Source organism: Mytilus californianus, unplaced genomic scaffold, assembly GCF_021869535.1.
Source record: "Mytilus californianus isolate M0D057914Y unplaced genomic scaffold, xbMytCali1.0.p SCAF_20, whole genome shotgun sequence".
NCBI lineage: Eukaryota > Metazoa > Mollusca > Bivalvia > Mytilida > Mytilidae > Mytilus > Mytilus californianus.
The window spans coordinates 787,940-814,696 of record NW_026262669.1 but is presented as its reverse complement, the minus strand read 5'-3'; the positions used below and the strand labels follow the sequence as shown (position 1 = coordinate 814,696).

Genomic DNA, 26,757 nt, shown 5'->3' with positions numbered 1-26,757 from the left:
TTTTTGTTAATCTGTTTTGAATACAATGACTTGATATTTGTTATATAGTTTACACAATGACAAGTTATAGTTCTGGTTAACATTTTGTTCTAGTACAATGTAATTTTAATCTGTTAGGGGACTATGTATTGCCAGGAAATGCTCACAGAATGCTTGTTATTATCCTATTGATAACATGCACAAAATATATCATGTTTCTATACTAACAACATTAAATCTTTTGATATGTTATGCATGTTTTAGGTATTGAATGTAAAAATAAAATCAAAAAATTGCAGGACTTGTGATGTTGCCAAAAGAAAAGGTATAGTTCCAAAAGAGCACAAATGCAGCAAAAACCATACAGGCTCATCTAAAGGCATGGAGCCAGCTTTAGTGGTTGATATGATAAAAGATGTAATAAATAAGGGTGTCGATATTAAAGAAATTGCTGGTGATGATGACACTACAGGTTTTCAAAGAGCACAAAACGTTCTTAAAATAAAACTTAAGAAAAGATCGGACAAAAACCATATCAAGAAAAACATATCAAAACAGTTATATGCAATAAAAAAGAATTACAAAGAATTGTCACAAAGGGTCATCAATTACATCATGCAGAATTTTTCATACATGGTTGCGCAAAATAAAAAAAACACAGAAGGTGTAACAACTGGCTTGAAAGCAATGGTAGGACATATTTTTGGTGACCATAGCTTCTGTAATACCAAGTGGTGTGTCTTCCTTGAACACCCTTTGGCAAAATTTAGTAAGTGACCATACGGCAAACCACTTCAAAATCCAGAGCTGAGGAAGGAACTGGATAGAATTTTTATTAAAAAATTATCAATTCAAGCAGAAAAACTTGCAAATCTTGCTAGCACTCAAACAAATGAAAATCTCAACCAAATGTTAGCAACAAAAGCACCTAAATATAAACATTATTCTGCATCTAACAGTCTGAGTTACAGGTTTAGTGCAACAGTGGCACAGAAAAATGAAGGCCACAGATATGTGCATGAGGTAATTAAATGAACTATTTAGAACAACATCTGTAATTCTTTATTTAATTTTTCTAAAGTTGTATCCAGACTTTGACAGAACCACAACATCACATTCACATAAACATGGTAAACACAAGGTTTCAGAAATTCATGAAATTTCCTACCCATCAAAATAAATGAATCCTCAATATTATAATATTCTAATAATATTTATGTAGAGTCGGCAAGGTATACAAACAGAGACATATATCGTCTTCAAATTTTAGTCATAACATTTCAGTCAGTGAGTGTGTACAATATTAAGATTAAAGTTGAGAATGGCACATGTATACTGTTGTAATTATTAAATATTTTTTCTGACATGCATTTTAACAGGTTCATGAATCAATGGGGCTCTCATCAGGCAATTTTACCATAAAGCGTGCTACCTTCATGGATAAGATCAGAAGAAAGTACAGTAAATTACAGAAGACGAGGAAATATAAAAGGAGAAGAATTGAGCTAAAGTCGGAGAAATGTAACAGCAATGGTATAGCAGAAGTTCTAGAGGGAACAACTTATGAAACCAATATTGGTACATGCATCTTCTTTCTGTTTTTATACGACCGCAAACAATTTTTTTTGGTCGTATATTGGTATGACGTTGGCGTCGTCGTCGTCGCTGTCGTTGTTGTCCGGCGTCGTCCTGCGTCGTCAGAAGACACATTGGTTTTCGCACTCTAACTTTAGTTTAAGTGAATGGATCTCTATGAAATTTCACCACAAGGTTGATTTTGGGGGTTATGGTACCAACAGTAAAGGAATAAGGGGCCAAAAAGGGGGCCAAAAATAAGCATTTTTAGACGACCGCAAAAAAATTTTGTGGTCGTATATTGGTATGATGTTGGCGTCGTCGTCGTCCGGCGTCGTCGTCCGAAGACACATTGGTTTTCGCACTCTAACTTTAGTTTAAGTAAATGGATCTTTTTGAAATTTGACCATAAGGTTAAATACCACAAAAGGAAGGTTGGGATTGATTTTGGGGGTTATGGTACCAACAGTTAAGGAATTAGGGGCCAAAACGGGGCCAAAAATAAGCATTTTCTAGTTTCCAGACAATAACTGTGGAATGGTGTATGGATCTCTCTGAAATTATACTACAAGTTTCCATACCACAAAGGGATGGTTAGGATTTGCTTTGGGGGGTTATGGCTCAAACCGTTTAGGAATTAGGGGCAAAAAAGGGGGAAAAACAAGGTTGTCCTGGTTAATGGACAAATACTTTAGTACAAAACATAATTTAAAGCAGTGTAAGGGAGATAAATCAAATACATCATTGAAATTATCTCCCTTACACTGCTTTTAAATTATGTATAAAGTAATGGTTAATGAACAATAAAGATAATTTAAAACAGTGTAAGGGAGGTAATCCAAATACAACGTTTTGGTTACTTCCCTTACACTGCTTTTAAATTATGTTTAAAGAAATGCATATTTATAAAGGAAGACCAGTAAAAATATCTGCAAATGTTGCATCTTGTTTTTTTACAAAAAAATCCATATGAAAGATTTGACACTATATTTTTAATTCTATTATAAAATAGATTAAGTTAGCACTATGGTAAATTTAAATGGGTAATTATGGTTGCCAACTCCCTTGGAAATTTGAATTGAGATTATGACCATATCTTGAGGAAAAGAATTTTTTGGGAGAAAAAAGGGGGGGGGGGATAAAAAAATAATTGTGGGGGGTCAATTTTTCTCATTTCAGATTTCAGAAATTAAAAAAATTATTCTTCAAATATTATTTTTTTTAAATTTCAAATATTGAAAAATTTGAAGAAGAAATCTTTAATTGCACAGTATGGCGCATTAGATTTGTAAAATCTTTGATCACATTTATTTATTTGTTATGCCGAATCCAACAGTGTATTTAGATTTTTAATTTTGGGTCCAGTTTTCAAATTGGTCTACATTAAGGTCCAAAGGGTCCAAAATTAAACTTTGTTTGATTTTAGCAAAAATTGAATATATGAGGTTCTTTGATATGCTGAATTTAAACATGTATTTAGATTTTTGATTTTTGGCCCAGTTTTTCAAGTTGGTCCAAATTGGGGTCCAAAATTAAACTTTGTTTGATTTCAACAGAAATTGAATATATGGGGTTCCTTGATATGCTGAATTTAACCATGTATTTAGATTTTTTATTTGTGGACCCCGTTATCAAATTGGTTCATATTGAGGTCAAATGGGTCCAAAATTAAACTTTGTTTGATTTCATCTAAAATTGAATTATTGGGGTTCTTTGATATTCCAAATCTAACCGTGTATTTAGATTTTTAATTTTAGGTCCTGTTTTTTAAATTGGTCTACATTAAGGTCCAAAGGGTCCAAAATTAACCTTAGTTTGATTTTAGCAAAAATTGAATTATTGGGGTTATTTGATATGCTGAATCTAAACATGTGTTTAGATTTTTGATTATGGGCCCAGTTTTCAAGTTTGTCCAAGTTTGGGTCCAAAATTAAACTTTGTTTGATTTAAACAAAAATTGAATATATGGGGTTCTTTGATATGCTGAATCTAACCATGTATTTTGATTTTGGACATTGGACCATAATAGGTAAATTAAAAAAATTCAAGTTCTTAGACCATATTTTTTCTGTGTCAGAAACCTATGCTGTGTCAAATATTTAATAACAATCCAAATTCAGAGCTGTATCAAGCTTGAATGTTGTGTCCATACTTGCCCCAACTGTTCAGGGTTCGACCTCTGCGGTCGTATCAAGCTGCGCCTCAGCGAAGCATTTTGTTGTAACTTCCAGACATAACTTGTGTGTTAGTGTATGGATCTCTCTGACATTGTACCACAAGGTTCCATATCACAAAAGGAATGCTGGGATTGATTTTGGGGGTAATTGCCTCAAAATTTTAGGAATTAGGGGCCAAAAAAGGGGCAAAAAACAAGCATTTTTCTAGTTTCATGACAATAACTTGTGTGTAAGTGTATGGATCTTTCTGAAATTGTACTACAAGGTTCCATATCACAAAAGGAAAGCTGGAATTGAGTTTGGGGTGTAATTGCCCTAAATGTTTAGGAATTTGGGGCCAAAAAACACATTTTTCTAGTTTCCAGACAATAACTTGTGTTCAAGTGTATGGATCTCTCTGAAATTGTACTGCAAGGTACCATACCACAAAGGGAAGGCTGGGATTGAGTTTGGGGGTGATGAATCATAAGGGGGTTCAAAAAATTTGGGGGGGGATTTTTTTTTTTTTTTCCTTTTTTTTCTTTTTTTCCTTTTTTTTTTTCTTTTAAAATTTTCCATTTTAAGTTGGTTATTTCTGATTTATATTTAAAAGCAAATAATAATGATATGGTAGGAGATACACACCAAACAGGATGTGTAAATTATTATATAATAAGTATTGTGCAATAGCAAGAAATTTTCAATTGCACAGTATTGCACAATAGCAAGAAATCTTCAATTGCACAGTATTGCGCAATAGCAAGAAATTGTCAATTGTACAGTATTGCGCAATAGCAAGAAATATTTAATTGCACAGTATTGTGCAAAAGAAGATACTTCATATAAATTGCTTATTTCTTGACCAATTTCAATGGGGTTTTATTCTTGAATTCTTGGGGTTCTTTAATATGCTGAATCTAACCATGTATTTAGTTTTTGGATTTTGGGCCCCGTTTTTAAATTGGTCCACATTGAGGTCCAAAGGGTCCAAAATTAAACTTTGTTTGATTTCATCAAAAATTGAATTATTGGGGTTTTTTGATATGCCGAATCTAACCGTGTATTTAGATTCTTAATTTTTGGTTCCGTTTTCAAATTGGTCTACATTAAGGTCCAAAGGGTCCAAAATTAAACTTAGTTTGAGTTTAACAAAAATTGAATTCTAAGGGTTCTTTGATATGCTGAATCTAAACATGTATTTAGATTTTTGATTATGGGCCCAGTTTTCAAGTTGGTCCAAATCGGGGCCCAAAATTAAACTTTGTTTGATTTCAATAAAAATTGAATATATGGGGTTCTTTGATATGCTTAATCTAACCATGTATTTAGATTTTTGATTTTTGGGCCCCGTTATCAACTTTGTCCACATTGAGGTCAAAAGGGTCCAAAATTAAACTTTGTTTGATTTCATAAAAAAATGAATTCTTGGGGTTCTTTGATATGCTGAATCTAACCATGTATTTAGATTTTGGAAATTGGACCATAATAGGTGAATGTCCAATTTAAAATTTTCAAGTTCTTAGACCACATTCATTCTGTGTCAGAAACCTATGCTGTGTCAAATATTTAATCACAATCCAAATGCAAAGCTGTATCAAGCTTGAATGTTGTGTCCACACTTGCCCCAACTGTTCAGGGTTCGACCTCTGCGGTCGTATCAAGCTGCGCCCTGCGGAGCATTTTATTAAATATCATGTTTGACACAATTACAATACAGGAGCATGCCACTTTTCATTTAAAGCTCACCTTGCTGGATGCAATGGTGAGGTAATACCATCATTTTGCATCCATAGTCATTTTTTATTCATTCACGTTTCACATTCAGTTTTTCCTTTGAAAAGAAACTCATGCCTTACCTATCAACATATTTTAAATAAAATTTTCTCATTCATGTCACAGTTAATCCAAATAAGCCCTAGCAAATTTCTCAAAGCTTCTGGTTATAAGCCAAATATAATTCTAATACAACATCGTTTGCAACAAATATATAACAGTTTATAATTGCCAATGAGACAACTTTCCACAAGTTACAAAATGACATATAATAACTCTTTTTTTATCTATTATCCTCATTAGCACAATTACCTAAAAAACAATAAACCAAATGTAAAGCAATAATCAAATAACAAGAATAATTATCATGATTTAGAGTAATTTCTCGCAATTTGATTACCTGATATTGGTTTAATAAATTTCAGTACAATTTTCTATTACATAAATTGGAATTATCTCCCTTATACCATTGACATAATGAAAAAAAACCAAGAAAAATTAGTGGTTTTAAATTCCTAATACTTATTTTTCAAATTTTAGATTAAATGTCTAAATATATTTCGTTGGTATTGTCCAAATAATTGAATATGAATATAATAATATGTAATATAACAAAATCAGGAGAAATTCTTTACACATGTGCAATTGTCCTAATATGGAATTTATTTTGTGAATAAAATTCATATCGGGTTTTGCTTTGCCTCAATGAATATGAATTTTATTCACCTGATGAATTCTTGTATTAGGACAATTACACACTGTGTAACTAATACTGTTTTGTAGACATTGAGGATGATATAACTGACCAACTAGAAGAAATTCCAACTTGGAAACAGATAACAGCTGAGGAAAACTTTCCAATTATAGTATTTGATCTTGAAACTACAGGCTTATGTATGTATTCCTATAGAGAAATTTATGTGTATCTGAGACATAATCAATCAAAATTTATTGGTGTAAACAGCTTCATTTTTACATGAAATTACATTTCTTAAAAATGTATACTTTTGCTGGCTAACAAAAATCACAAAGAATTCCAAAATATCTTTCTTTTCTCCAAAAAAATACAACATTCATAAATGTGTGTGCTTCCCATGACAATGTCACAATGATGCATGGGAAAAGAACAAAATCGTGATATTACTCATTGGGTGGTAGCTTAATAATATAATTACAAGAATTGAATGCTTCTTTTTTGTAATAGTATTGGGTATATTCTCACAATAAAATATTCTAATTATTAATTGATTCCCCAATGAATACTAAATGTGCCTAAGTCATTGCTATTACACAACAATAAAACTCTGATATATACAGAACCATCCTTGGCATTTTCAGTTGTTCCTGTTTTGAAGTTTTCATAATGATTATAAAATAAGAAGATGTAGTATGGTTGCCAAATGAGACAATTCTCTACCAGAGACTAAATGGCAAAGAGGTTAACTATAGGTTACCATATAGCCTTTGACAATGAGCAATACTCATGCCACACAGTCAGGTATGGAAGGCCACAAAATGACAAAACCAGAAAAAAACTAACCACCTGATTTATGTACAAAACAATTACAGACATACAGAGGTTAATTTTATTTTTTGAAAAATTAACCCTTTTATTTCATAAATTTAGTATAAATTCATTTACCTGATGTTCCGAAGCTGGAATTGAGTTTGGGGGTAATTGCCCAAAATGTTTAGGAATAAGGGGCCAAAAAGTGGCCAAAAATAAGCATTTTTCTAGTTTCCAGACAATAACTTGTGTTCAGGTGTATGGATCTCTCTGAAATTGTACTGAAAGGTACCATACCACAAAAGGAAGGCTGGGATTGATTTTAGGGGTAATTCCCTCAAAATTTTAGGAATTAGGGGCCATAAAAGGGCCAAAAAACAAGCATTTTTCTACTTTCAGGACAATAACTTGTGTGTAAGTGTATGGATCTTTATGAAATTGTACTGCAAGGTTCAATATCACAAAGGGAAAGCTGGGTTTGAGTTTGGGGGTAATTGCCCTAAACGTTTAGGAATTTAGGGCCAAAAAGGGGCCAAAAACAAGCATTTTTCTAGTTTCCAGACAATAACTTGTGTTCAAGTGTATGGATCTCTCTGAAATTGTACTGCAAGGTACCATACCACAAAGGGAAGGCTGGGATTGAGTTTGGGGGTGATGAATCATAAGGGGGTTCAAAAAATTTTGGGGGGATTTTTTTTTCCTTTTTTTTCTTTAAAATTTTCCATTTTAAATTGGTTATTTCTGATTTATATATAAAAGCAAATAATAATGGTATGGTTTGAATAGGTAAATTAAAATTTTTTAAGTTCTTAGACCACTTTCATTCTGTGTCAGAAACCTATGCTGTGTCAAATATTTAATTACAATCCAAATTCAGTGCTGTATCAAGCTTGAATGTTGTGTCCATACTTGCCCCAACTGGTTTTCAGGGTTCGACCTCTGCGGTCATATCAAGCTGCGCCCCAGCAGAGCATTTTATTAGCTTGTAGTTGGGTGTGAGCTAAGGGTCCATATTAAAGGACGTACTTTGATCTATAATAGTTTACTTTAATAAATTGTGACTTGGATGGACAGTTCACTCATACCTCATCTTCTTATATCTATTGAGTTTGATTAACAGATCATTTTAAAAATTTCAGCTCGTCAGTCAGATATTGTACAGATAGCAGCTTTAACTGAGAATGAAACTTTCTCAGCCTATGTTATGCCATCAAAGAAGATAACACCACAGGTATCTGATATAACAAAACTTGCATTCTTTGATGGGCAAATGAAGTTCCTGTGGAAAGGTCACCACCATTTGAAGTCTTTACTAATCTTATTGCTTTTTTGTCCAAGTTTCCTTCTAAACCAACACTTGTTGGACACAATATAAAAACGTTCGACTGCCATATACTGTATAATCAATTGAATAAATTGAAGATGTGGGATGAATTTTGCCTGTATTTTAATGGGTTCATTGACACAAGAATATTGTTTAGGAGTGAATATCCAGGTCGTCAAAGTTACAAGCAGTGTGATTTAGTGTCAGATTTTTTAGGGGAAAGTTATGATGCACATAATGCTTTGTATGACTGTAAATCTTTATTTAAACTGGTGCGATCACATGGAAATTTAGCTTCTCATTTCTGTAAGTATACATTTGATGGAATGTACCCAAATATTGCCAAAATGACTTATCTTTCAAAGCTCTTGTTGAAAATAAAGTAATGTCAAAACAATTAGCCAAAAAGACAGCTTCAACTGGGTTGTGCAAGAAGCATTTTATTTTGTCAATTCAAAGAAATGGTATTGATGGACTGAGGGCACTTTTGTCTCAAAAAAATAGTTCAGGTGTAGTACGTGTTACAACATCAAAATCTATCATTCAGAAGGTGTATGATTTTTTTGTTATATGAAATGAAGAGTAAATTGTTTTAGATTCCATATGAATCTGATTATATATATACATTGTAGAATTTAAATGGAACAATTATGGTGAATGCTACTAGAGATTAACAGAAATTTTAATCTACAGACATACTTGCTTCTGTGACCAAGCTTCTATTATATCAATTAGCAATAATTGTTATTATCAAAGAAACCTATTTCTTAGGATGCTAAATCTTTGACCTTATGGAGAATCAGGTCAATATATATAATATAAAGATTTAAATACTACATTGCACCATAAATGTTAAAGTTAATATTTGTTTGTGAGCTTAATTTTTGGATAAGAGATTAGAAAATTTTGACTGGTCCTGTAGTCTACTACGCATACCTTATTTTTTAGCAATTTGATTGATCCGTCCATGCTGAATGTCAGGAAATAGAATTTTAGTAGTAAAATTTTTTATAAAATTTTATAATGTTGTCTATAGTTCTTTAATTGTATGAAGGATTTAAAGTCAAAGATGACATTTTGTTTTACCACAGTAAGAATGATCATATTGTGTACCACACATATGTTGTGTGATCCATATTAGTGAATGTAATTTGTTAGACTTGAAAAAGACCACTCAAACTTATATCTACCTGATATATAGTTTATAACATGTTTATAATTTGTACTGTCATTGTATAATATCACTACTTATTTAAGGATTTGTGAGCTGTTGCCATCAGTTTGTGTCAATTCTTGTCTTCTGTTCACATTTCATATCTTAATTTAGGAGGCAAATTTCAATTCATTAAAAATGGAATATTCTATCTTGTTACGACACTTGTTGGTAAAATTTTATCCAAAATTAACATGATTATTAACGAAATTTGTAACATAGATATTTTTTCAGAATGATACTATTAAATAATGACTTGTGAGAATGATTTGTTATAAAAAAATGTTTTAAAGAAAATTTATAGAAAAATTATATGAGAAAATACATGTTCATGTGAGTATCTGGTTTGTTATTTGACCAAGCTTGTACATGAAGGGTTATGATGTAGTACTGTTCTTGCATATATGTCTGTTAATATGTGCTGGAATTTATTTTGCCTTTTATCATTTTATCAAATAAAGAATTCAAACACTATGCAAAGATCAATAAGAGTTGATGTGGTTTAAATTTTATACAGGTTGCAAATATTTTTCTTTTCATTAACAAGTTTTATCAGATTTATCTTGACTGATGGTTTTTAAATTTTACTGTTCCTACTGACATTTTAGTTTTCAATATGTAATACAATAAGTGTTTGTAACAACTGTGATAAAAAAAATTACGTGACAGATAATGAAAATTGCAAATGTTAATTTGGATTCAAACATTATATATTCATATATATATATATATATATATTTACAATATGATACATAATGGACTAAATTACCAGTCTATTAATTAATAAAAATTGCTTATAGTTCATGCTTGTATTTCTTTCTGTATATTGTGCAACAGAATAAGCGCAATATTATATATGTCTTGGATACATAATACAGATCCCTTTCATCAGATTGAGCTCATGTGTTTTCTTCAATTTGTTTTAAATTTGGCATGGATGCAAAGGATAGGGAATAAAAGTCAACAGCCATTTGACATCTTTCTTTCTAGCAAACAAATTTTAATTGTAACCTTTTAATCTCTTTTTTACTCAAATAATGAATTTCAATTTATGTGTCTAGTAGAAGCTGCAGTTTACTGATTGACATATAGAGGACCCTTTCAAATTATTGATCAACCTGTAAAAAGAATGTGTGTTCAGCAAAATAAAAAGATGTGGTTCGATTGCCAATGTAACAACTCTCCTTTAGAGAACAAATGACGCAGAAACAGCTATTGGTAACCATCAAGTCTTCAACAATAAGCAAAGCTCATACCACATGGTCAGCCATAAGTCTTTGTTTGCTTTCTTTTGTGAAAATGTTTAAATGTATACACTAATTAAATTGTATTGTAAAAATAAGAACGTGTGATATCTTTGACAATGAGACAACTATTCAGGCGTAGAAGTCAGCTACTATAGGTCACCTTATGGCATTTATCATTAGCAAAATGGCTTGTACTAAAATCTGTAACATGGTAAAAACGGTAAGTTGGTGACTAGTACTCAAAATATGTTTTGGTCAATTGTGCAAAAAGAGATAATAATCCTCAAAATCCACATATTGTACATCAAAATTAGCATTTTCCCTCAAAATACATGATAACGAAAACTGACATGAAAACAAGGTAAAAAGATGACAACTAGAAAACCACTTGCACATTTTTATGAGACACACGGAGAGATTGATGCACGCAGAAAAAAAAGGGGGGTTGGTTGATTTATATGTAGGTAATCACTGAAGCATGACCAGTGCAGACCCCTACTTCTGGATCTTCCACTGCATGCATGCCTCTAGAGCAACTCCACTTTACGGGATCAGAAAGTTAGTTTTTACAACATATTGAAACTCTTTGACATCTGGATATGATTTTGAATGCCTAACCCTACCTGTACGTCATTGTTCAAAATTTGTGATTTTTTTTTAAACCGAGAAGAAGAATCTACAAGATCAAAATAATTGTTGGTGTATAAAACCAAGTTTTGATAACATTTTCTAAATTGTATATAAATTTGGTTGAAATTCAAGTACAAAAATTAGTTTCTCAAAATTTGTGATTTTGTGTTAAAAAAATTGGATTTTACCCAAATTTTGGTCCAGATATCTCAAGATAACTTATGGGGCATTCCTTTAATATAATTTTGCAGAGAATAACAGATTGTGAAATCAATTTAAGCAATAAAGACTTATAATTTGTACTACATAAATATGCTCAAATTTACATGTTTCTCTATGTTCTAGTTTCCAAGTGCATAAATTGATTTATTTGGTTGCTATGGAGATATCATTGGTTATCATGGATTTTTGTAGTAGAAATCTGTAACACAAAAGTGTTTCAAATAATAATAAGGACCTAGAATTTACCTAATTTAGTTCTATTAGTAATGAGTATTTATATTAATCTTTTCCCGGGAAATCTGGATACAGTTATCTCCCCTTCCTGAAAATCCGAAAATATTCAAGCAAATGATGAAATATTTCTTTAAAATGCACGGTGACCCTATGTTTTTTTATTTTTTTTTTTTATCTATATCTTTGCTACAATTCTAGAGAAAATAAGAAAAATCTGTCTCATGGATTTTTTTTCTGAACTAGGGAAAATTTACAAATGCCGATTTCCCTGTAATATCTATGTAAAAAACCTCGAAAATACACAATACTTTGGATAAGGGTACTGACCAAACAAGCACGGTGACCCCTATTTTTTATTGTGTTTTTCAAAAGAGTATTTTATCAACTGCATTTACACAAAATATAAAAAAATTCTGTCTCAAGAAATATTTAGTGTTGATCCACCTTATATAAACTTATAAGAAGTAAGATTGAAAAAGAAAATGCTTGTTTTTTTTTTTTTTATTTACAAAACAGGATAAAACAGAACTTTTCTCGAGTTATATCGCTGACTTGATGCTTTTCTTTTCTAGAGATCTCCGATATAACAACATAACAGAAATTGAGGTTCAGTTCTGCAAAAGGATGCAGCAGTTGCGAACTATGTATGTAAATACATTTTGTTAAGCTTACAATTGCATATTATATAATTGATACCACACTTGAAAAACAAGTGTGTCATGTATCGTACTTATATGGTATTTAATACCTCAGTATTCAAATCTATAAACGTAAACAGAAATGGTCTTGTCGATCAAAAAGTTGAATACAAAATTGACAAAGATTGTGTAGCTTTTTAGTAGAAAAAAAATTAAAATAACTAAAACACCGAACTCCAAGGAAAATTCAAAACGGAAAGTCCCTTATCATATTGCGATATCAAAAGCTCAAACTCATTAAACAAATACAAAACAACTGTCATACTCCTGACTTGGTACATGCATTTCCTTTTATAGAATGATGACTACAACCTGCTTTTATAGCTAGCTAAACATCTCACTTGTATTACAGTCACATATAGTTCCATGATATTGCCAACAATGTATGAGCAAAACAAACAGACATATAATAGGTAAAAATGTCAAAATTTTGGTAAAAATATCGATACAATAAAATGTCCAGATGGCATATGTTAATTAAAATATCTGGTATATCATTTTATGTAACATGTAATGCTAAGTTAGATTGAAACATTGTGACTTCTGTTTTAAGCTTTCTACCATTTGATAAACCAGTATTACTAATAGTTCAGTCTATCTTCTGTTTCAAATGGCGTTTTTAATATTATCATTAAAAAGTCATCTTGTATAAAAGACTAATGTCAATGTCGGAAAACTATTAGCTGAATGATCAAGTGACGTTCAAGCGTTTTAATTGCATATAGTTAACAAGATTTTGAGTTGATAATTATAATTTCCCACACACTAGGCAAAGTACAGTCCGAAAAATAAATCATTTCAAGAGCAGATAAGTTTTTCATCAACAGCTAATGGGTTTTGTGATTAAAGTCAAATAAGCAAGACTACTATCAACGTACACAAATAAATAACAAAACAGTTGTGTTACTATGTGATTCAAGCTGTTAAACAATATATCTTGTCCTGACATGCCTATCATTGACATAAATGTTGTGCAAATATCAGTTACTCATGTTTTGAACAAATTTGATAAATTGTAGTCGGTAACGTTGAATCATTTATGTCCTAAAATCATATTTGTAAAGAGTAAACATATGGTTTTTTAACGTACATAACAGAAAGGTGTCATTACAACATGTATATTGCCATATTGACGGAACATTTAATATGAAGGTTAATATATATGTAATCAATGCAATATAAAAAACCTCAAGAGTAATCTTATATATATTGGCCTTTGTTGCATCCTAAACATTTTCTATTGAACAGTATTCTTTACAAATGGATACAGGAATTAACACATATCACTTGAATTTCTAAAGAACTACGTTATTTATCGATTTTTACAAGTGAATTCTTTCTTTTGAATGTAAGCTATATCTCCAACAATCAGATTTCTGAAATTCCGGAAGACACGTTTGTCGATTGTGAACAACTGCGTATCATGTAAGTATATATTTTATTCATTCATTTTGTAATGACCTTGTCGTAAAACTTTCAAAAATAATACACTTAAAACACAGTATTAAATGACATATAGAATAAACAAAGAGTGAGCACAACAAATAAACATACTTAAAAAGCTTTAACACTAATGGACGATTTTCCTTCACGAAATTGCAACGCTAGTTTCCCAAATCAACCTAAAAAAACATAAATTAATTAGATATTCAACTTCTTATACGTTATCGTTATATGCATATCAAATGAAAGACTAACAGTATACAGACATGTCAGTATGATAAGCAATGGACGGATTAACAACTATAAACCATTCATTAGGATGGTATGATGGAAGCTGACTTAAGTTGTTGTCATTTTATTTCCCAGGAAAAATATATAAGAAATAATTTCCTTGAAAACTATAGTAGTTCTGGTGCAAAATATCGGAAATACTTGCACGTAAATTAGTAAAATCATACTTTCTATTTCCCTGGGAAACGTTTCATGAATGCCAGTTGAATATGTATAGTTTCCCAGGGAAATATATTTGTTTTCTGTTTCCTATGGGAATTATTCATTTTCGTCATAAAATATATTTTTTTCATTACAAATAATTCTATATGAGATATTCCTTTTTCATTTTTTTTTATCACTGATTGTTCGTGTAATCCTCTGAAATTAAACTTGTCAATTTAAGATGATTTCAATAAGTAATATCGAGGTACTATACATGTTAATTTTTTATCAATGAATATATTCCCTATGACATTCAACAATAAATTTGGTAACAATACATTTTCATTTGGTATCTATATATAATCCATCGTAAATAACTTCTTGAATTCTATGAAACTGATATTGTTGTTTTGTTTGTACTTTAATGCACGTGATTCTATTATACTGTTACTATATATGACACCTGTTGAGGTACTTTTATCATACTTTTACCTGTGGTTGTCTTTGTGAAACTATAATAGATAGAAAAAACTCGAAATAGCAAAAACATACAAGTATTAGCTATTTATAGATTACCGCTATCTATTATACGTTTCATAATCACCTAGATAATATCAAAAAATGATTAAACATGGTTTCTGTCGTAATCTGTTATGATATAGAATGTATTGCCTCTCAATGATAATATTTACGGTATTTTTCCATATTATAGGAAGCAATGTATTCGTACTACTTTTTAAATTGAGGTTACACTAAAGGTCAATTCGATAACACTATGAACAGATAGTGAATAAACGTTTCCATGAAAGTAAAGTGTTAATTGTATATTCCAAATGAGTACGTAGACTACATGCAAATCAAATTTAGCAGGGACTCTGTCCTTCAACTTTCAACTTTCAAGAATGATAAGTCTTCAGTACAGTGTAATTAGTTATATATACGATTGTAGTCGACGTTACAAAAAAATATAAATGGACAAATGAGTACAGAAAAGCTGTATTGTACATTTAACAATCAGAATTGAATGACACGTCGCGTAGATCTTCTTGTATAACGAGTTAGTTGTGATCATATTACTGAGCTCCAGACAACAAATAAAAATCCACTGCCATTTTTGTCGTTGGACGCAATTTAATCTTTCATCTTTATATTTTAGAATTTGTACAATTAAAAATCCCAAGCTACATTAAATGTGATATTTACCTGAAAATTTAGTAACCATCAGAAATACTGAATTTCAGATTAAACCAAATCGATCGTGTTTATCTTTATTTTCACAAATTATTTCTTTTATAAATCTTTAAATATCTGTTTGTTTAACTGAATTGACACTTATGAAATCTTGCGCAACTCTAACTTAAGATATCTAATATTTGAAAAGAGTAAATGTGTTGAGTCAATTTACCACTTAGGACTACAAACTATGTTGATAACTAAATGAAGCTGATTGATTGCACTCTAAATAAGTCAACTGGTTAACTTCTAGTTAATAGAACCTCAACTTTCTATTTCCAAAGTTTGATATATTACAAGGATACCTGTCTTTTGTCGGGGACTGTATATTGACCTCTAGATATATTTGATATTTTTTTCGTTTGGTTGCAATGTTGTCTTCTTTGTGGTTACATAGAATAATTCATGAAGTTGTGACGTCAGCCATCGATATTAATGTGTAGTGTCAGATGATATCATTAGGTTACTAGATACTGTTGCCAATCCTTCTTGTAGAATTCTATGTGATTGTTCTTTTTATTGTTGTTTTTTCGTACTATAGTATTCTTTTATAATGTATTATATATGACACATATGCATGTGTTTTTTACTGCACTGAGTTTTATTGGATTTTTTTTTATTTTCAATTTGTAAAATAACGAGATTAAAAAGAACAGGACAACATTTTCAAACATACATAATGTTCTTGTGACTGTCGTCTTATCTGTAATGGTGAATTATATAAAGTCAGCCTTTTGTAGACATGTAGACATGCGGCGGTTGAAAACTTTTTATATATGCATTTGTCTATTATATAAGACTGTTTGTTGACTCTAAATAAATGTATTTTTCTGTGTTGTTTGCTGTCTCATCAAAGTGTACCACATATCACATGTTATAGGTGTAATACCACCATTGTTTTTATTTTGTAACCTGTCCAGTACTACAGACAAAATTTCACACAACATGTCATTTGCATATAAGATAATAACCATCACTGGAAGTAAACGAATCAAATGTTCGCCCCTTTTTTCCTGTGAACAAGCTTTAGTACAAAAAAAAATGTAACCATGTAACCTCAAGTTTCCAAAATATTCTATAAAAACACCAAATAAAAAGGACTTGTGCTTTAAAAGACCCAAGATATATGTTTATGACTCAGAAATTGTTTAATGCAATGAAATGAAGGATTAATTTCCTACATCTGTCAAATTCATAATGGGAATATTTTTTTCGACCCTTTTTTGCAACCGGATATGACGTACTATGATTTGGCGGTATAACACTTATATGTAAAACCTACGAGCTGACTATAGTATAGAAATGTTGTCACACACAGTTTTTTTTTCTCGAACAAAGTAAACCCTTGCTAAAATGGCACACCAGTTTGGCTGTCACGTTCGGTTGGAATGAAGACATTAAATCCGATGCATCGTGTATTGCGAGTTAAAAAAATTAAATTGTCTATAACTATGTCATATGGCTGAAACTCTCAGACACCTTCAATGACATTTTAACGAAAGTATTGAGTTTTTGGGAAATACAATTGACAATATAGAGAAACTTCCAACAACAAGACAAAATCTACAAGTATTTAAAATGGACGAAATCGCCCGTTGACTCTTTATCGAAATTATCGACATTAAAGGACATTTATTCGTGTTTGTCTATGATAGACAGTGATAATCTCGATAAAGCAAAAACATACATGTATTTGCTATTTCAAGATTATCTCTACAAATATATATTTTATAATCACATTGATGAGATCTAGATATGAGTCAACCTGATTTTGGTCGTAATTCTGTATGATATAAAAGTTATTGCCTTCCAATGACGATATTGTACGATTCTACTCCCCTTCATTTAGTTTGCTGGATTGAAAACAATGTATTCATATTACTTTTAAAAAGGATGTTAAGGTAAATTAGTCATTAGTAATATTTCGACAACATTGTTAACATATAATGGGATTTATAAACGCTTCGATGGTAGTAAAGTGTCAATGTGTATATCTCAATGAGAACGTCGACTTTTAACAAATAGATTTATATAGATAAGACCGTTGGTTTTTCCGTTTGAATGGTTTTACACTAGTAATTTTTGGGGCCCTTTATAGCTTACTGTTCGGTGTGAGCAGAGGCTTCGTGTTGAAGACCGTACTTTGACCTATAATGGTTTACTTTTATAAATTTTGACTTGGATAGAGAGTTGTCTCATTGGCACTCATGCCGCACCTTCTTATATCTATTAACAAGAACTATGTACATGATGTACAAAAAACTTTCAAAATTGGTAAGTACTGTCTAGCGTTATAAGTCATATGTACGGTTGTAGACGACGTTATCTAAAAACAAAAAGAAAAAAACAAAAAATGAGTATTGAAAAGCTTTTGTTTACGTTTACAGAATAAAACCACTAATTAATGGTCCAGTTGCTTTCTATGTTCATTTTCTATATTTTTAAACTTGCATAGCTCTTTTGTGTCTTAAGTTTAAATAATTCTTATATGATTTGCATATCTACACACAGTTAACTGTGATTGGTCAATTCCACTTTCTATTCTTGGTTTACAGTTCGATAGACTGTGTTGCCGGAACTATTTTTGTAACTAATGTAAACAATATGGCGGCTCTAAATCGCGAACGCTTATTGTGTAAATATAACCGGGCATGTATAAATTTATATTTTTAGTGGTTGTAAAAATTAAATAGAATGGAGTTCAAAATTATTGCTGTAAACCATTTTTTTAATTGGTAAAAAATACGGAAATCACATGACCTTCCATTCATCTGAAAAGTCGTCTCCTAAAATTCTGTAAAAATGGAGCTTTTTGCTGATTTTGACACATCTACGATGCCAGATGTTCCAATAACTTTTGAATTATAACTGCCAGAAGACATTGATGCTGATGAATTTGTTGACCTTTTTCGAAATTATGCACCGAGAAGTTGAAGGCTTTGACGAAATTCTGCTTCATGCTGTAACAAGCATCAACAATGACCAAACACTGACAGAAACACTTCCAAGCACAACTTTTGCTGAAACAGTTGATGTCCAGGTACAACAACATCAACAAGAGCCTGCACCAATACAGGAATCAGAAAAGACATCTAACTCGAGACGTTTCAAAAATCTAGACAAAGACACTCTGCTTGAAATAGAGCAAAATCAGTACAGTGCCTCAACAAAAAAAAACCACAAAATTGGGGAGTTAGAATCTTTAACGGTAAGATTCTATACAAAAATCTTTTTGAAACACAGTGATTGAATTAGCTGTTGTTTTTCCATGAAACCTACCCAGGAAATGATCCGTTTTGACAGACAATATAAATCAAAACTTGACCATTTCCCAGAAAAGAGTTGATTCATCTAAATCTTGACTTGAAATGACACAAGCTAAAATAAATCATAAAACATGAAATAACACAACAGAAGATAATATCTGATTTTGATTTTGATTTTTGGTGTTTTAACGCCATTTTTAAGCACCGCTTTTGGGTTATTTCGTGGCGGCCAGTTTTTATTGGTGGAGGAAGCCGGAGAAAACCACCGACCTTCGATAGGAAAACTGAAAATTCTAGTCAATTAAGATTGGACTCCAGTGCAACCGCACGAGCAGGGTTCAAACTCACAACCTCAGTGTTGACTGGCTAGTGATTACAGCAGTAGTAACTACTTAGACCACTCGGCCACCGAGCCCCCCCCCCCCCCCCCCCCCCCCTCCCCATAAAATAATATAAAACTTATACATTTCAATGTTTTATTACATGACTTAATAAAACAGAGAGTGAAAAATAGACTACATTCCAAAATTGTGCTCTTTCCCCTTCTTTCCCCTTCTTTTCCTAACACTATCACAATGCTTATGTTATTACATCACAGTAAGAACTGATTGTTTTCGATGTCATTGTTTACGCCCATTGACCATGGGTAAAAACAATCTAAACTTGAGATTGGTGTACACAATGTATTTTTTTACTTAACTAATGAAATAACCAAACAGACATATATATTTTAGAAAATATGAATGAAAGGAGATGGGGCGTATAGCCTATAGGTTCACAAGACAGCAACCAAACAACAAAAGTAATCTAAACCATGATCTTCCCATATGCATATATATCTTAGATAAAAAATAAACATAAGCAGATGAACTTTTTTGTAATCAAATTTATATTTGTACATTATTACTTTTCAGCCTGGTGTTCTGAAAGAATCGCAAATACTGTTGACTCTTAGACTGTCTCTGTAGGCAGTCTGAACAGCAGTTTGAGGCAATTTTATGCTGAGGCTCAACCTCAAAACATAACCAAAAGGGCTTTAAAAATGCCAGAAGAACAAGCACAGGAATATCACAAACATTCATTAAAAAATGTACGTGCTGCTATAAACAGACATCTTAAAGATATTGGCCGTAGCATTGACATTGTCCGTGACACAGAATTTAAATCAGCAAATTCTATATGTTGAGTGCCAAGCTCAAATTTAATTTGCGCAATGGTTCATCAAGACCTACGCAACACCACCCTACTATAGCAACTCCTGAATTGATGAAAATTAACATCTACCTTATAATAAAAGAGGACCCTGTTGCACTCCGTTTCAGAGTATGGTACCTTTTAGGCATTCATTTCGTCAGCCGTGGGGTAAAAATTCCATTATCAGTTGAATATAAATTCTTTCAAATTTGAACGTGATGAAAGGGGATCTGAATTCATGTCAATTTCGCACGAGACACACCAAAAAAACCACCAGAGTGGACTAGATGATGCAACATGAGAAATGCAAGATAAGAAAATGTATGCCGTACCTAATTCTCCGTCCTGTCCTCTTACTACGATTAAGCACGTTCTATCCAAGTGTGATCCAGCTACCAAATTACTGTTCAACCAATGTTGCCGAGAAGCCTTACGCTGTCCATCAGTGTACAACACATGGTATAATGAAACGCCTGTAAAAGTTAACAACTTCTCGGCTTTCATGCCCGACATATGTAAAAATGCTGGTGTTAAACGTTACACATGGCACTCACTCAGGTCTACAGCTATTACAGCCATGAATGATGCGGATTTAAAGGATATGAGCATCATGTGTATGTCGGACCATAAATGTGAGGAAAGTCTGAAATACTCTTGCAGAAGACCAAGCACCGTTCAGAAGTACAAAAATTAGTTCGGTGTTAGACAATGTAGCAACGGGTAATTCTTCGTCATCAGCAGCACTTGTACCAGTTGCCCCTTATATTTCTACCGCAATTTTTCCAATTCAAAACAATGTCACTAACACGGAAACTGGACAATCTGTTCTTAATACCGAACGAACCCCACTCCGCTCTTTCGATATGCCAAATTAGAACGTTCTAGTAAACAGTCAGTACAATCTTCAAAACCACAAAATGTCTGGATTTGCAGCAAATTCTGTATATCACAACTGTAGTTTCAATTTCAGCTAACATGTAGCACTTTTGAGCTGTGTAGTTGTGTAGCGTGTGTACACGTTGATGGCGCGGCTTCAAAATCCCGATATTTTTACTCTTGACTGTAAACATTCAGTTATTAACATTGAACGTGTTTGTTGTTCTATTATTGTTTCTGTATGTGTTTTAAAACAAAATTATTTAGCAGAATGTGTTGTTAATTCTTACTTTTTTGTCTTTAACGAGAATAAGTGATGACCTACATTAGCCTCCCTGTGTGTCGATTTCACTCTAATATATTCATGCGCATTGCCCGTATATGCAACGCTAGTGTTCCACAAACGGAACACACATATAAAACAATATTACAAACAACAACTATCTAAATTTAAATTAAGAATTATAAGGATTAAACACATTTTTTCTAGAAGTTATTGATGTGTAAACGCGAGCGAATAACTCACAAACTTCACACTTCGGACTTTTTTCAGTTTGTGAGTTAATCGCCCGAGTTTACACATCAATAACTTATAGAAAAAATGTGTTTAATTCTATAATAAACTGACACTCATTCCATGCCAAAACAATACGTTCTTGTTACCCTTGCCATAACAATCATCATACGCTTCATTGCATATAAGACCGCACTGGTTACCGGAGGTTCGGAAATACAAAAATAGGCACTTAAGATCTGAGAAACCGGCAATATATGCCCTCCTTTTTCAATTTCATACATTTTTTCAATTATTTAAAATCATTTAACAAAGGTTCTACAATGACCCCCAATCATTCGGCTTGCATTTCTTAACATCATTTTCCAAATATTTTACAAATTTTAAAAGTCACAGCTATGCGTAGGAACTACTTTGTATGCAATGTGTACTACTTTATTATATGTTCTTTCAGAACGGACCCGAGTTCGTGGTTCTTTACCTTAACTAGCTAAATGAAATGAAACGTCGTGTATATCTTCTTGTTATTGTGTCAATAACAGAGTTTCACACACCTGATAATAAATCAGTCCCATGCTTGTTGTCGAACGCTATTTAACAGGTTCACATTTTTATTTTAAAATGTGTACAATTGAAAAGCCGAAACTAAATTAATCGTTTTTATTCTAATTCTAAAAGCTCTTTCTTTTAGAAATCATTAAATATTTTTTTGTAAAAATCAAAATAAATTTGTGAAATCTCTTTAAATCTTGCTTTAAAATGTCGAGTATTGAAAAAGGGAAAATATAGCCGAGTCAATTAACCACTTCCGTCAAACTGCTATGTATATCACTAAATGAAGCTGAATGATGGATTGCTCTCTTTATAAGTCAACCATGGTTAACTTCCAGTAAAAGGACCTCAACTTTCAGAGCTGCAACGAGTTAATAAGTAACCATAAGATATTCTTAATGGAATGATATCGTGTCAGTTATCTTAAATAATTATTTTTTGTTGAATAACAACAAAAACTACACAGACAACTTTTAAATAAGTGTTATTTCCATCTGAGGCTCATGCCTGAGTCATGGACTACGTCAGTTGTTCTCATGTTGCATATTTTAATGTTCATGGTTATTTTGACAAAATGTTGTGAATGACTTCTGTTACATTCATATGAGACCTTTGCAGACATTGGACTTTTTACAGCTTGACATATTGTAGGAATAGCTGTCTGATGTTATTTACGAAGTGCAGCCGTCTATGCTACTTTAATTGTTTTGTTAGATGGAGGTATACTCCCTTATTTATTTTTATCTATATCAACCTTTGATATTGTTTAGTTTTGTTCTTTGGTAACATAATATTTATCAAAGGCTACAATTATAAGTGTTGTACTGTTATTTAAAGGATGGACATATCCCAAATAATTTTGTAATCTTCTCTTTTAGATATCTGCATTACAACGAAATATCTACTTTAGCACCATTTTCTTTTATGAATCTTCCAAGTCTTCGATATTTGTAAGTATCTGTTTATTATTTATTTTGATTTCAATAAGCGGACTACTTTAAGAATAAAATCGGAAATCAGAAGAAACGACATAAACCTTGATAACGTATGATTGCAATAAAATATAGGTCAAAATAAGCTATTCAACAATGATCAAAACCCATACCGCGAAAACAAAAAAACTATAAATGCTACCGAATGCCTTAATAAAACTGAACAAAATCAAAAAGGAATTAAACGAGAAACCAAGTACCTGATTTATACAAATGCAATACACGAAAAACAAAACTTTGAACTATGCTTTTTTACCCACCACAAAATCCTGCTTAAATGATTCGGTAAACAGGAAGTTGATAAGTAATGGATATAAAAATACACCACACAGTATGGACATGTCATAGCAGGCTAACATCAGGCTTGAGTCAGCAATTTAGAAAGCCATGCCTTTCAGGTCCTTTTTAAAAAAATCAACGGATTGTGTGTACATACCCATTACGTGTATGCATTTGTAAGTATTCAGTAATCAATATTTTGATGCATGAGGAATCATAATAGACAGTTTAAAGTGAAAAATACATCAGAACAAACAAGTGTATACATCATTGATTCTGTTATAATACTAATTGTCAAAAAGGATCCAAATAACAGTATGGCGAAGAATAAGCATGGTCAAGTTAAATTCTCCTGTGTGGCACAATATCATTGTGAGAGAATGAAAAGGCAACATCTTGCAACTATTATTTTGCTTTGTATGTATGATTTAACACTTTTCAAATCAGATATCATATATAATTTTTCCGAACACATTTAGTTTTGAGATGTTACAATATGCAAAGACTCGTTTTCGCTGGTAATGCAGTCAATAGTTGAAATAGATTATGGTTTGATGTTAACCAGTGTAAACATTGCATTCGATACCAGTGATTGTTAGTACATTCTCCGTCTGTTTGAAGATCAAGACATTTTACAAGTTTGTTTGTAACTTACATTTGTTTTGTTTTTTTTTAGATTTAAAAGATTTGAACATCGATGAACTTTTGTATCCAATTAGTATCATTTTGTTTAACTGAAAGTATTTTGCTTTAGCAAAACACCTTTGTTTTCTCTTTTTAGATATCTTAATTACAAAAAGATACAGTCATTAGAAAGTAATACGTTTATCAACATGACAAACTTGTATCGGCTGTTAGTCGCTATATAATTATTATGTTTTTTTTTAAGTTACTCCTTTATAAATATTGACCTTACATTTCATGGTATGGCGAAGATTCCGCAAAATCATGTTAAATTCTCCTGTGAGACACGATATCATTGTGAGATAATTTAAACTGAATTATTATATGGCAACCTCTGGCATATTCTATTTTGTGTTATCTTGATGATTTAACACTTTATTTCCGACGGTAGTTCATCAAACAGTTGAAATATACTTTGGTTTGATTTTAACCAGTGTAAAACATTGCAATCGATACCAGTGAGTGTCAGAAGCTTCCATAAGTGTTTAAATGTCGACCTAAAATAAATTGTCTAGGTTTTTCATAAAGGTAAAAAAAAATAGAAGACAATACTGCTTACTGAGTGTCGTTTACGCGAACAATACCGTGTTAGTGATCCAAGTATAGCAGGAGACGAGTATTGTGTTGAAGCACCAATTCTTCGTTCATTTGTAGATCAAGCAATTCTATAAGTATGTGTGTAACTTCGATTTGTCTTTTTTCTAGATTTAATAGATTTGAACATCAGTAAACTGTTGTATCCGATAGGAATTGTTGTGTTTAACTGCGTGTATTATGCTATACCAAAGTACGTTTGTTTTCTCTTTTTAGACATCTTAATAACAACAAGATACAGTCATTAGAAAGTAATACGTTTATCAACATGACAAACTTGTATCGGCTGTAAGTCGCTATATAATTATTATGGTTTTTTTTAAGTTACTCCTTTATAAATATTGACCTTACATTTCATGGTATGGCGAGGATTCCGCAATATCAAGTTAAATTCTCCTGTGAGACACGATATCATTGTGAGATAATTTAAACTAATTTAATATATGGCAACCTCTGACATATTCTATTTTGTTTTATATTGATGATTTAACACTTTATTTCCGACGGTAGTTCATCAAACAGTTGAAATATACTTTGGTTTGATTTTAACCAGTGTAAAACATTGCAATCGATACCAGTGAGTGTCAGAAGCTTCCATAAGTGTTTAAATGTCGACCTAAAATAAATTGTCTAGGTTTTTCATAAAGGTAAAAAAAAATAGAAGACAATACTGCTTACTGAGTGTCGTTTACGCGAACAATACCGTGTTAGTGATCCAAGTATAGCAGGAGACGAGTATTGTGTTGAAGCAACAATTCTTCGTTCATTTGTAGATCAAGCAATTCTATAAGTATGTGTGTAACTTCGATTTGTCTTTTTTCTAGATTTAATAGATTTGAACATCAGTAAACTGTTGTATCCGATAGGAATTGTTGTGTTTAACTGCGTGTATTATGCTATACCAAAGTACGTTTGTTTTCTCTTTTTAGACATCTTAATAACAACAAGATACAGTCATTAGAAAGTAATACGTTTATCAACATGACAAACTTGTATCGGCTGTAAGTCGTTATATAATTATTATGGTTTTTTTTAAGTTACTCCTTTATAAATATTGACCTTACATTTCATGGTATGGCGAAGATTCCGCAATATCAAGTTAAATTCTCCTGTGAGACACGATATCATTGTGAGATAATTTAAACTAATTTATTATATGGCAACCTCTGACATATTCTATTTTGTTTTATATTGATGATTTAACACTTTATTTCCGACGGTAGTTCATCAAACAGTTGAAATATACTTTGGTTTGATTTTAACCAGTGTAAAACATTGCAATCGATACCAGTGAGTGTCAGAAGCTTCCATAAGTGTTTAAATGTCGACCTAAAATATATTGTCTAGGTTTTTCATAAAGGTAAAAAAAATAGGAGACAATACTGCTTACTGAGTGTCGTTTACACGAACAATACCGTGTTAGTGATCCAAGTATAGCAGGAGACGAGTATCGTGTTGAAGCACCAATTCTCCGTTCATTTGTAGATCAAGCAATTCTATAAGTATGTGTGTAACTTCGATTTGTCTTTTTTTCTAGATTTAATAGATTAGAACATCAGTAAACTTTTGTATCCGATAGGAATTGTTGTGTTTAACTGCGTGTATTATGCTATACCAAAGTACGTTTGTTTTCCCTTTTTAGATATCTATATAACAACAAGATACGGTCATTAAAAAGTAATACGTTTATCAACATGACAAACTTGTATGAACTGTAAGTCGTGATGCACTTATTATGTTTTATTTCTCAAAACTTGCATTTTTCTAACAAGTTACTCACGTATAATACAAAAAGTAATTACGAACTTTAGGCCTGGTGTTTAAGTTAATGACAGAGTTGTTATTATAATTGCAAATGAATCTATAAACAATTTTTATAAGAATTGAGAAGTTTCACAGCTTGTCATATTACAGGGATACCTGTCTGTTGTCGAGGACTTTATATTCACCTCTAGATATATTTTGGTTATTGATTTCGTTTGGTTGCGATATAATTGACGTTTATCTTATAACTCCTTTTAGTCATATAAATCTTTAGCATGTAAAAGTATTGACCTTTTATCACACACAGAAATATGGAAATATATATGCTCTTTATATAACTTTGGCTAGTTGTGTCGTATGATAGACGTCTACA

The 26,757-nt window shown here is 31.7% G+C and overlaps 2 protein-coding genes and 1 long non-coding RNA gene across 18 annotated transcripts in view; 2 read left to right on the top strand and 1 right to left on the bottom strand.

Moving 5' to 3' along the window:
* LOC127731659 (tight junction protein ZO-1-like) overlaps nucleotides 1-26,757 on the bottom strand; it is a 611,031-nt gene that overhangs the window by 132,750 nt on the left and 451,524 nt on the right. The gene's annotated exons all lie outside the window — the stretch shown is intronic.
* Nucleotides 1-26,757, top strand: part of LOC127731663 (leucine-rich repeat-containing protein 15-like) — a 286,215-nt gene that overhangs the window by 59,223 nt on the left and 200,235 nt on the right. For 7 of the 14 annotated variants that reach the window (XM_052240444.1, XM_052240446.1, XM_052240437.1 and 4 more), the window contains exons 5-8: nucleotides 22,950-23,021; nucleotides 24,837-24,908; nucleotides 25,550-25,621; nucleotides 26,263-26,334. In XM_052240444.1, coding sequence (XP_052096404.1) covers nucleotides 22,950-23,021; nucleotides 24,837-24,908; nucleotides 25,550-25,621; nucleotides 26,263-26,334 — 288 coding nt within the window. Of the gene's footprint in view, nucleotides 1-22,949; nucleotides 23,022-24,030; nucleotides 24,196-24,836; nucleotides 24,909-25,549; nucleotides 25,622-26,262; nucleotides 26,335-26,757 lie in introns of those variants that run through there. The other 7 variants (XM_052240451.1, XM_052240435.1, XM_052240436.1 and 4 more) reach the window with 7 other exon arrangements.
* LOC127731670 (uncharacterized) lies at nucleotides 20-8,225 on the top strand. Of its 2 annotated transcripts, none has more exons than XR_007995674.1 (3): nucleotides 20-1,002; nucleotides 1,359-1,557; nucleotides 8,130-8,225. It is a non-coding gene; the product is annotated as an uncharacterized LOC127731670 (long non-coding RNA). The 2 variants fall into 2 exon arrangements; XR_007995673.1 differs by lacking the exon at nucleotides 8,130-8,225 and adding an exon at nucleotides 6,267-6,371.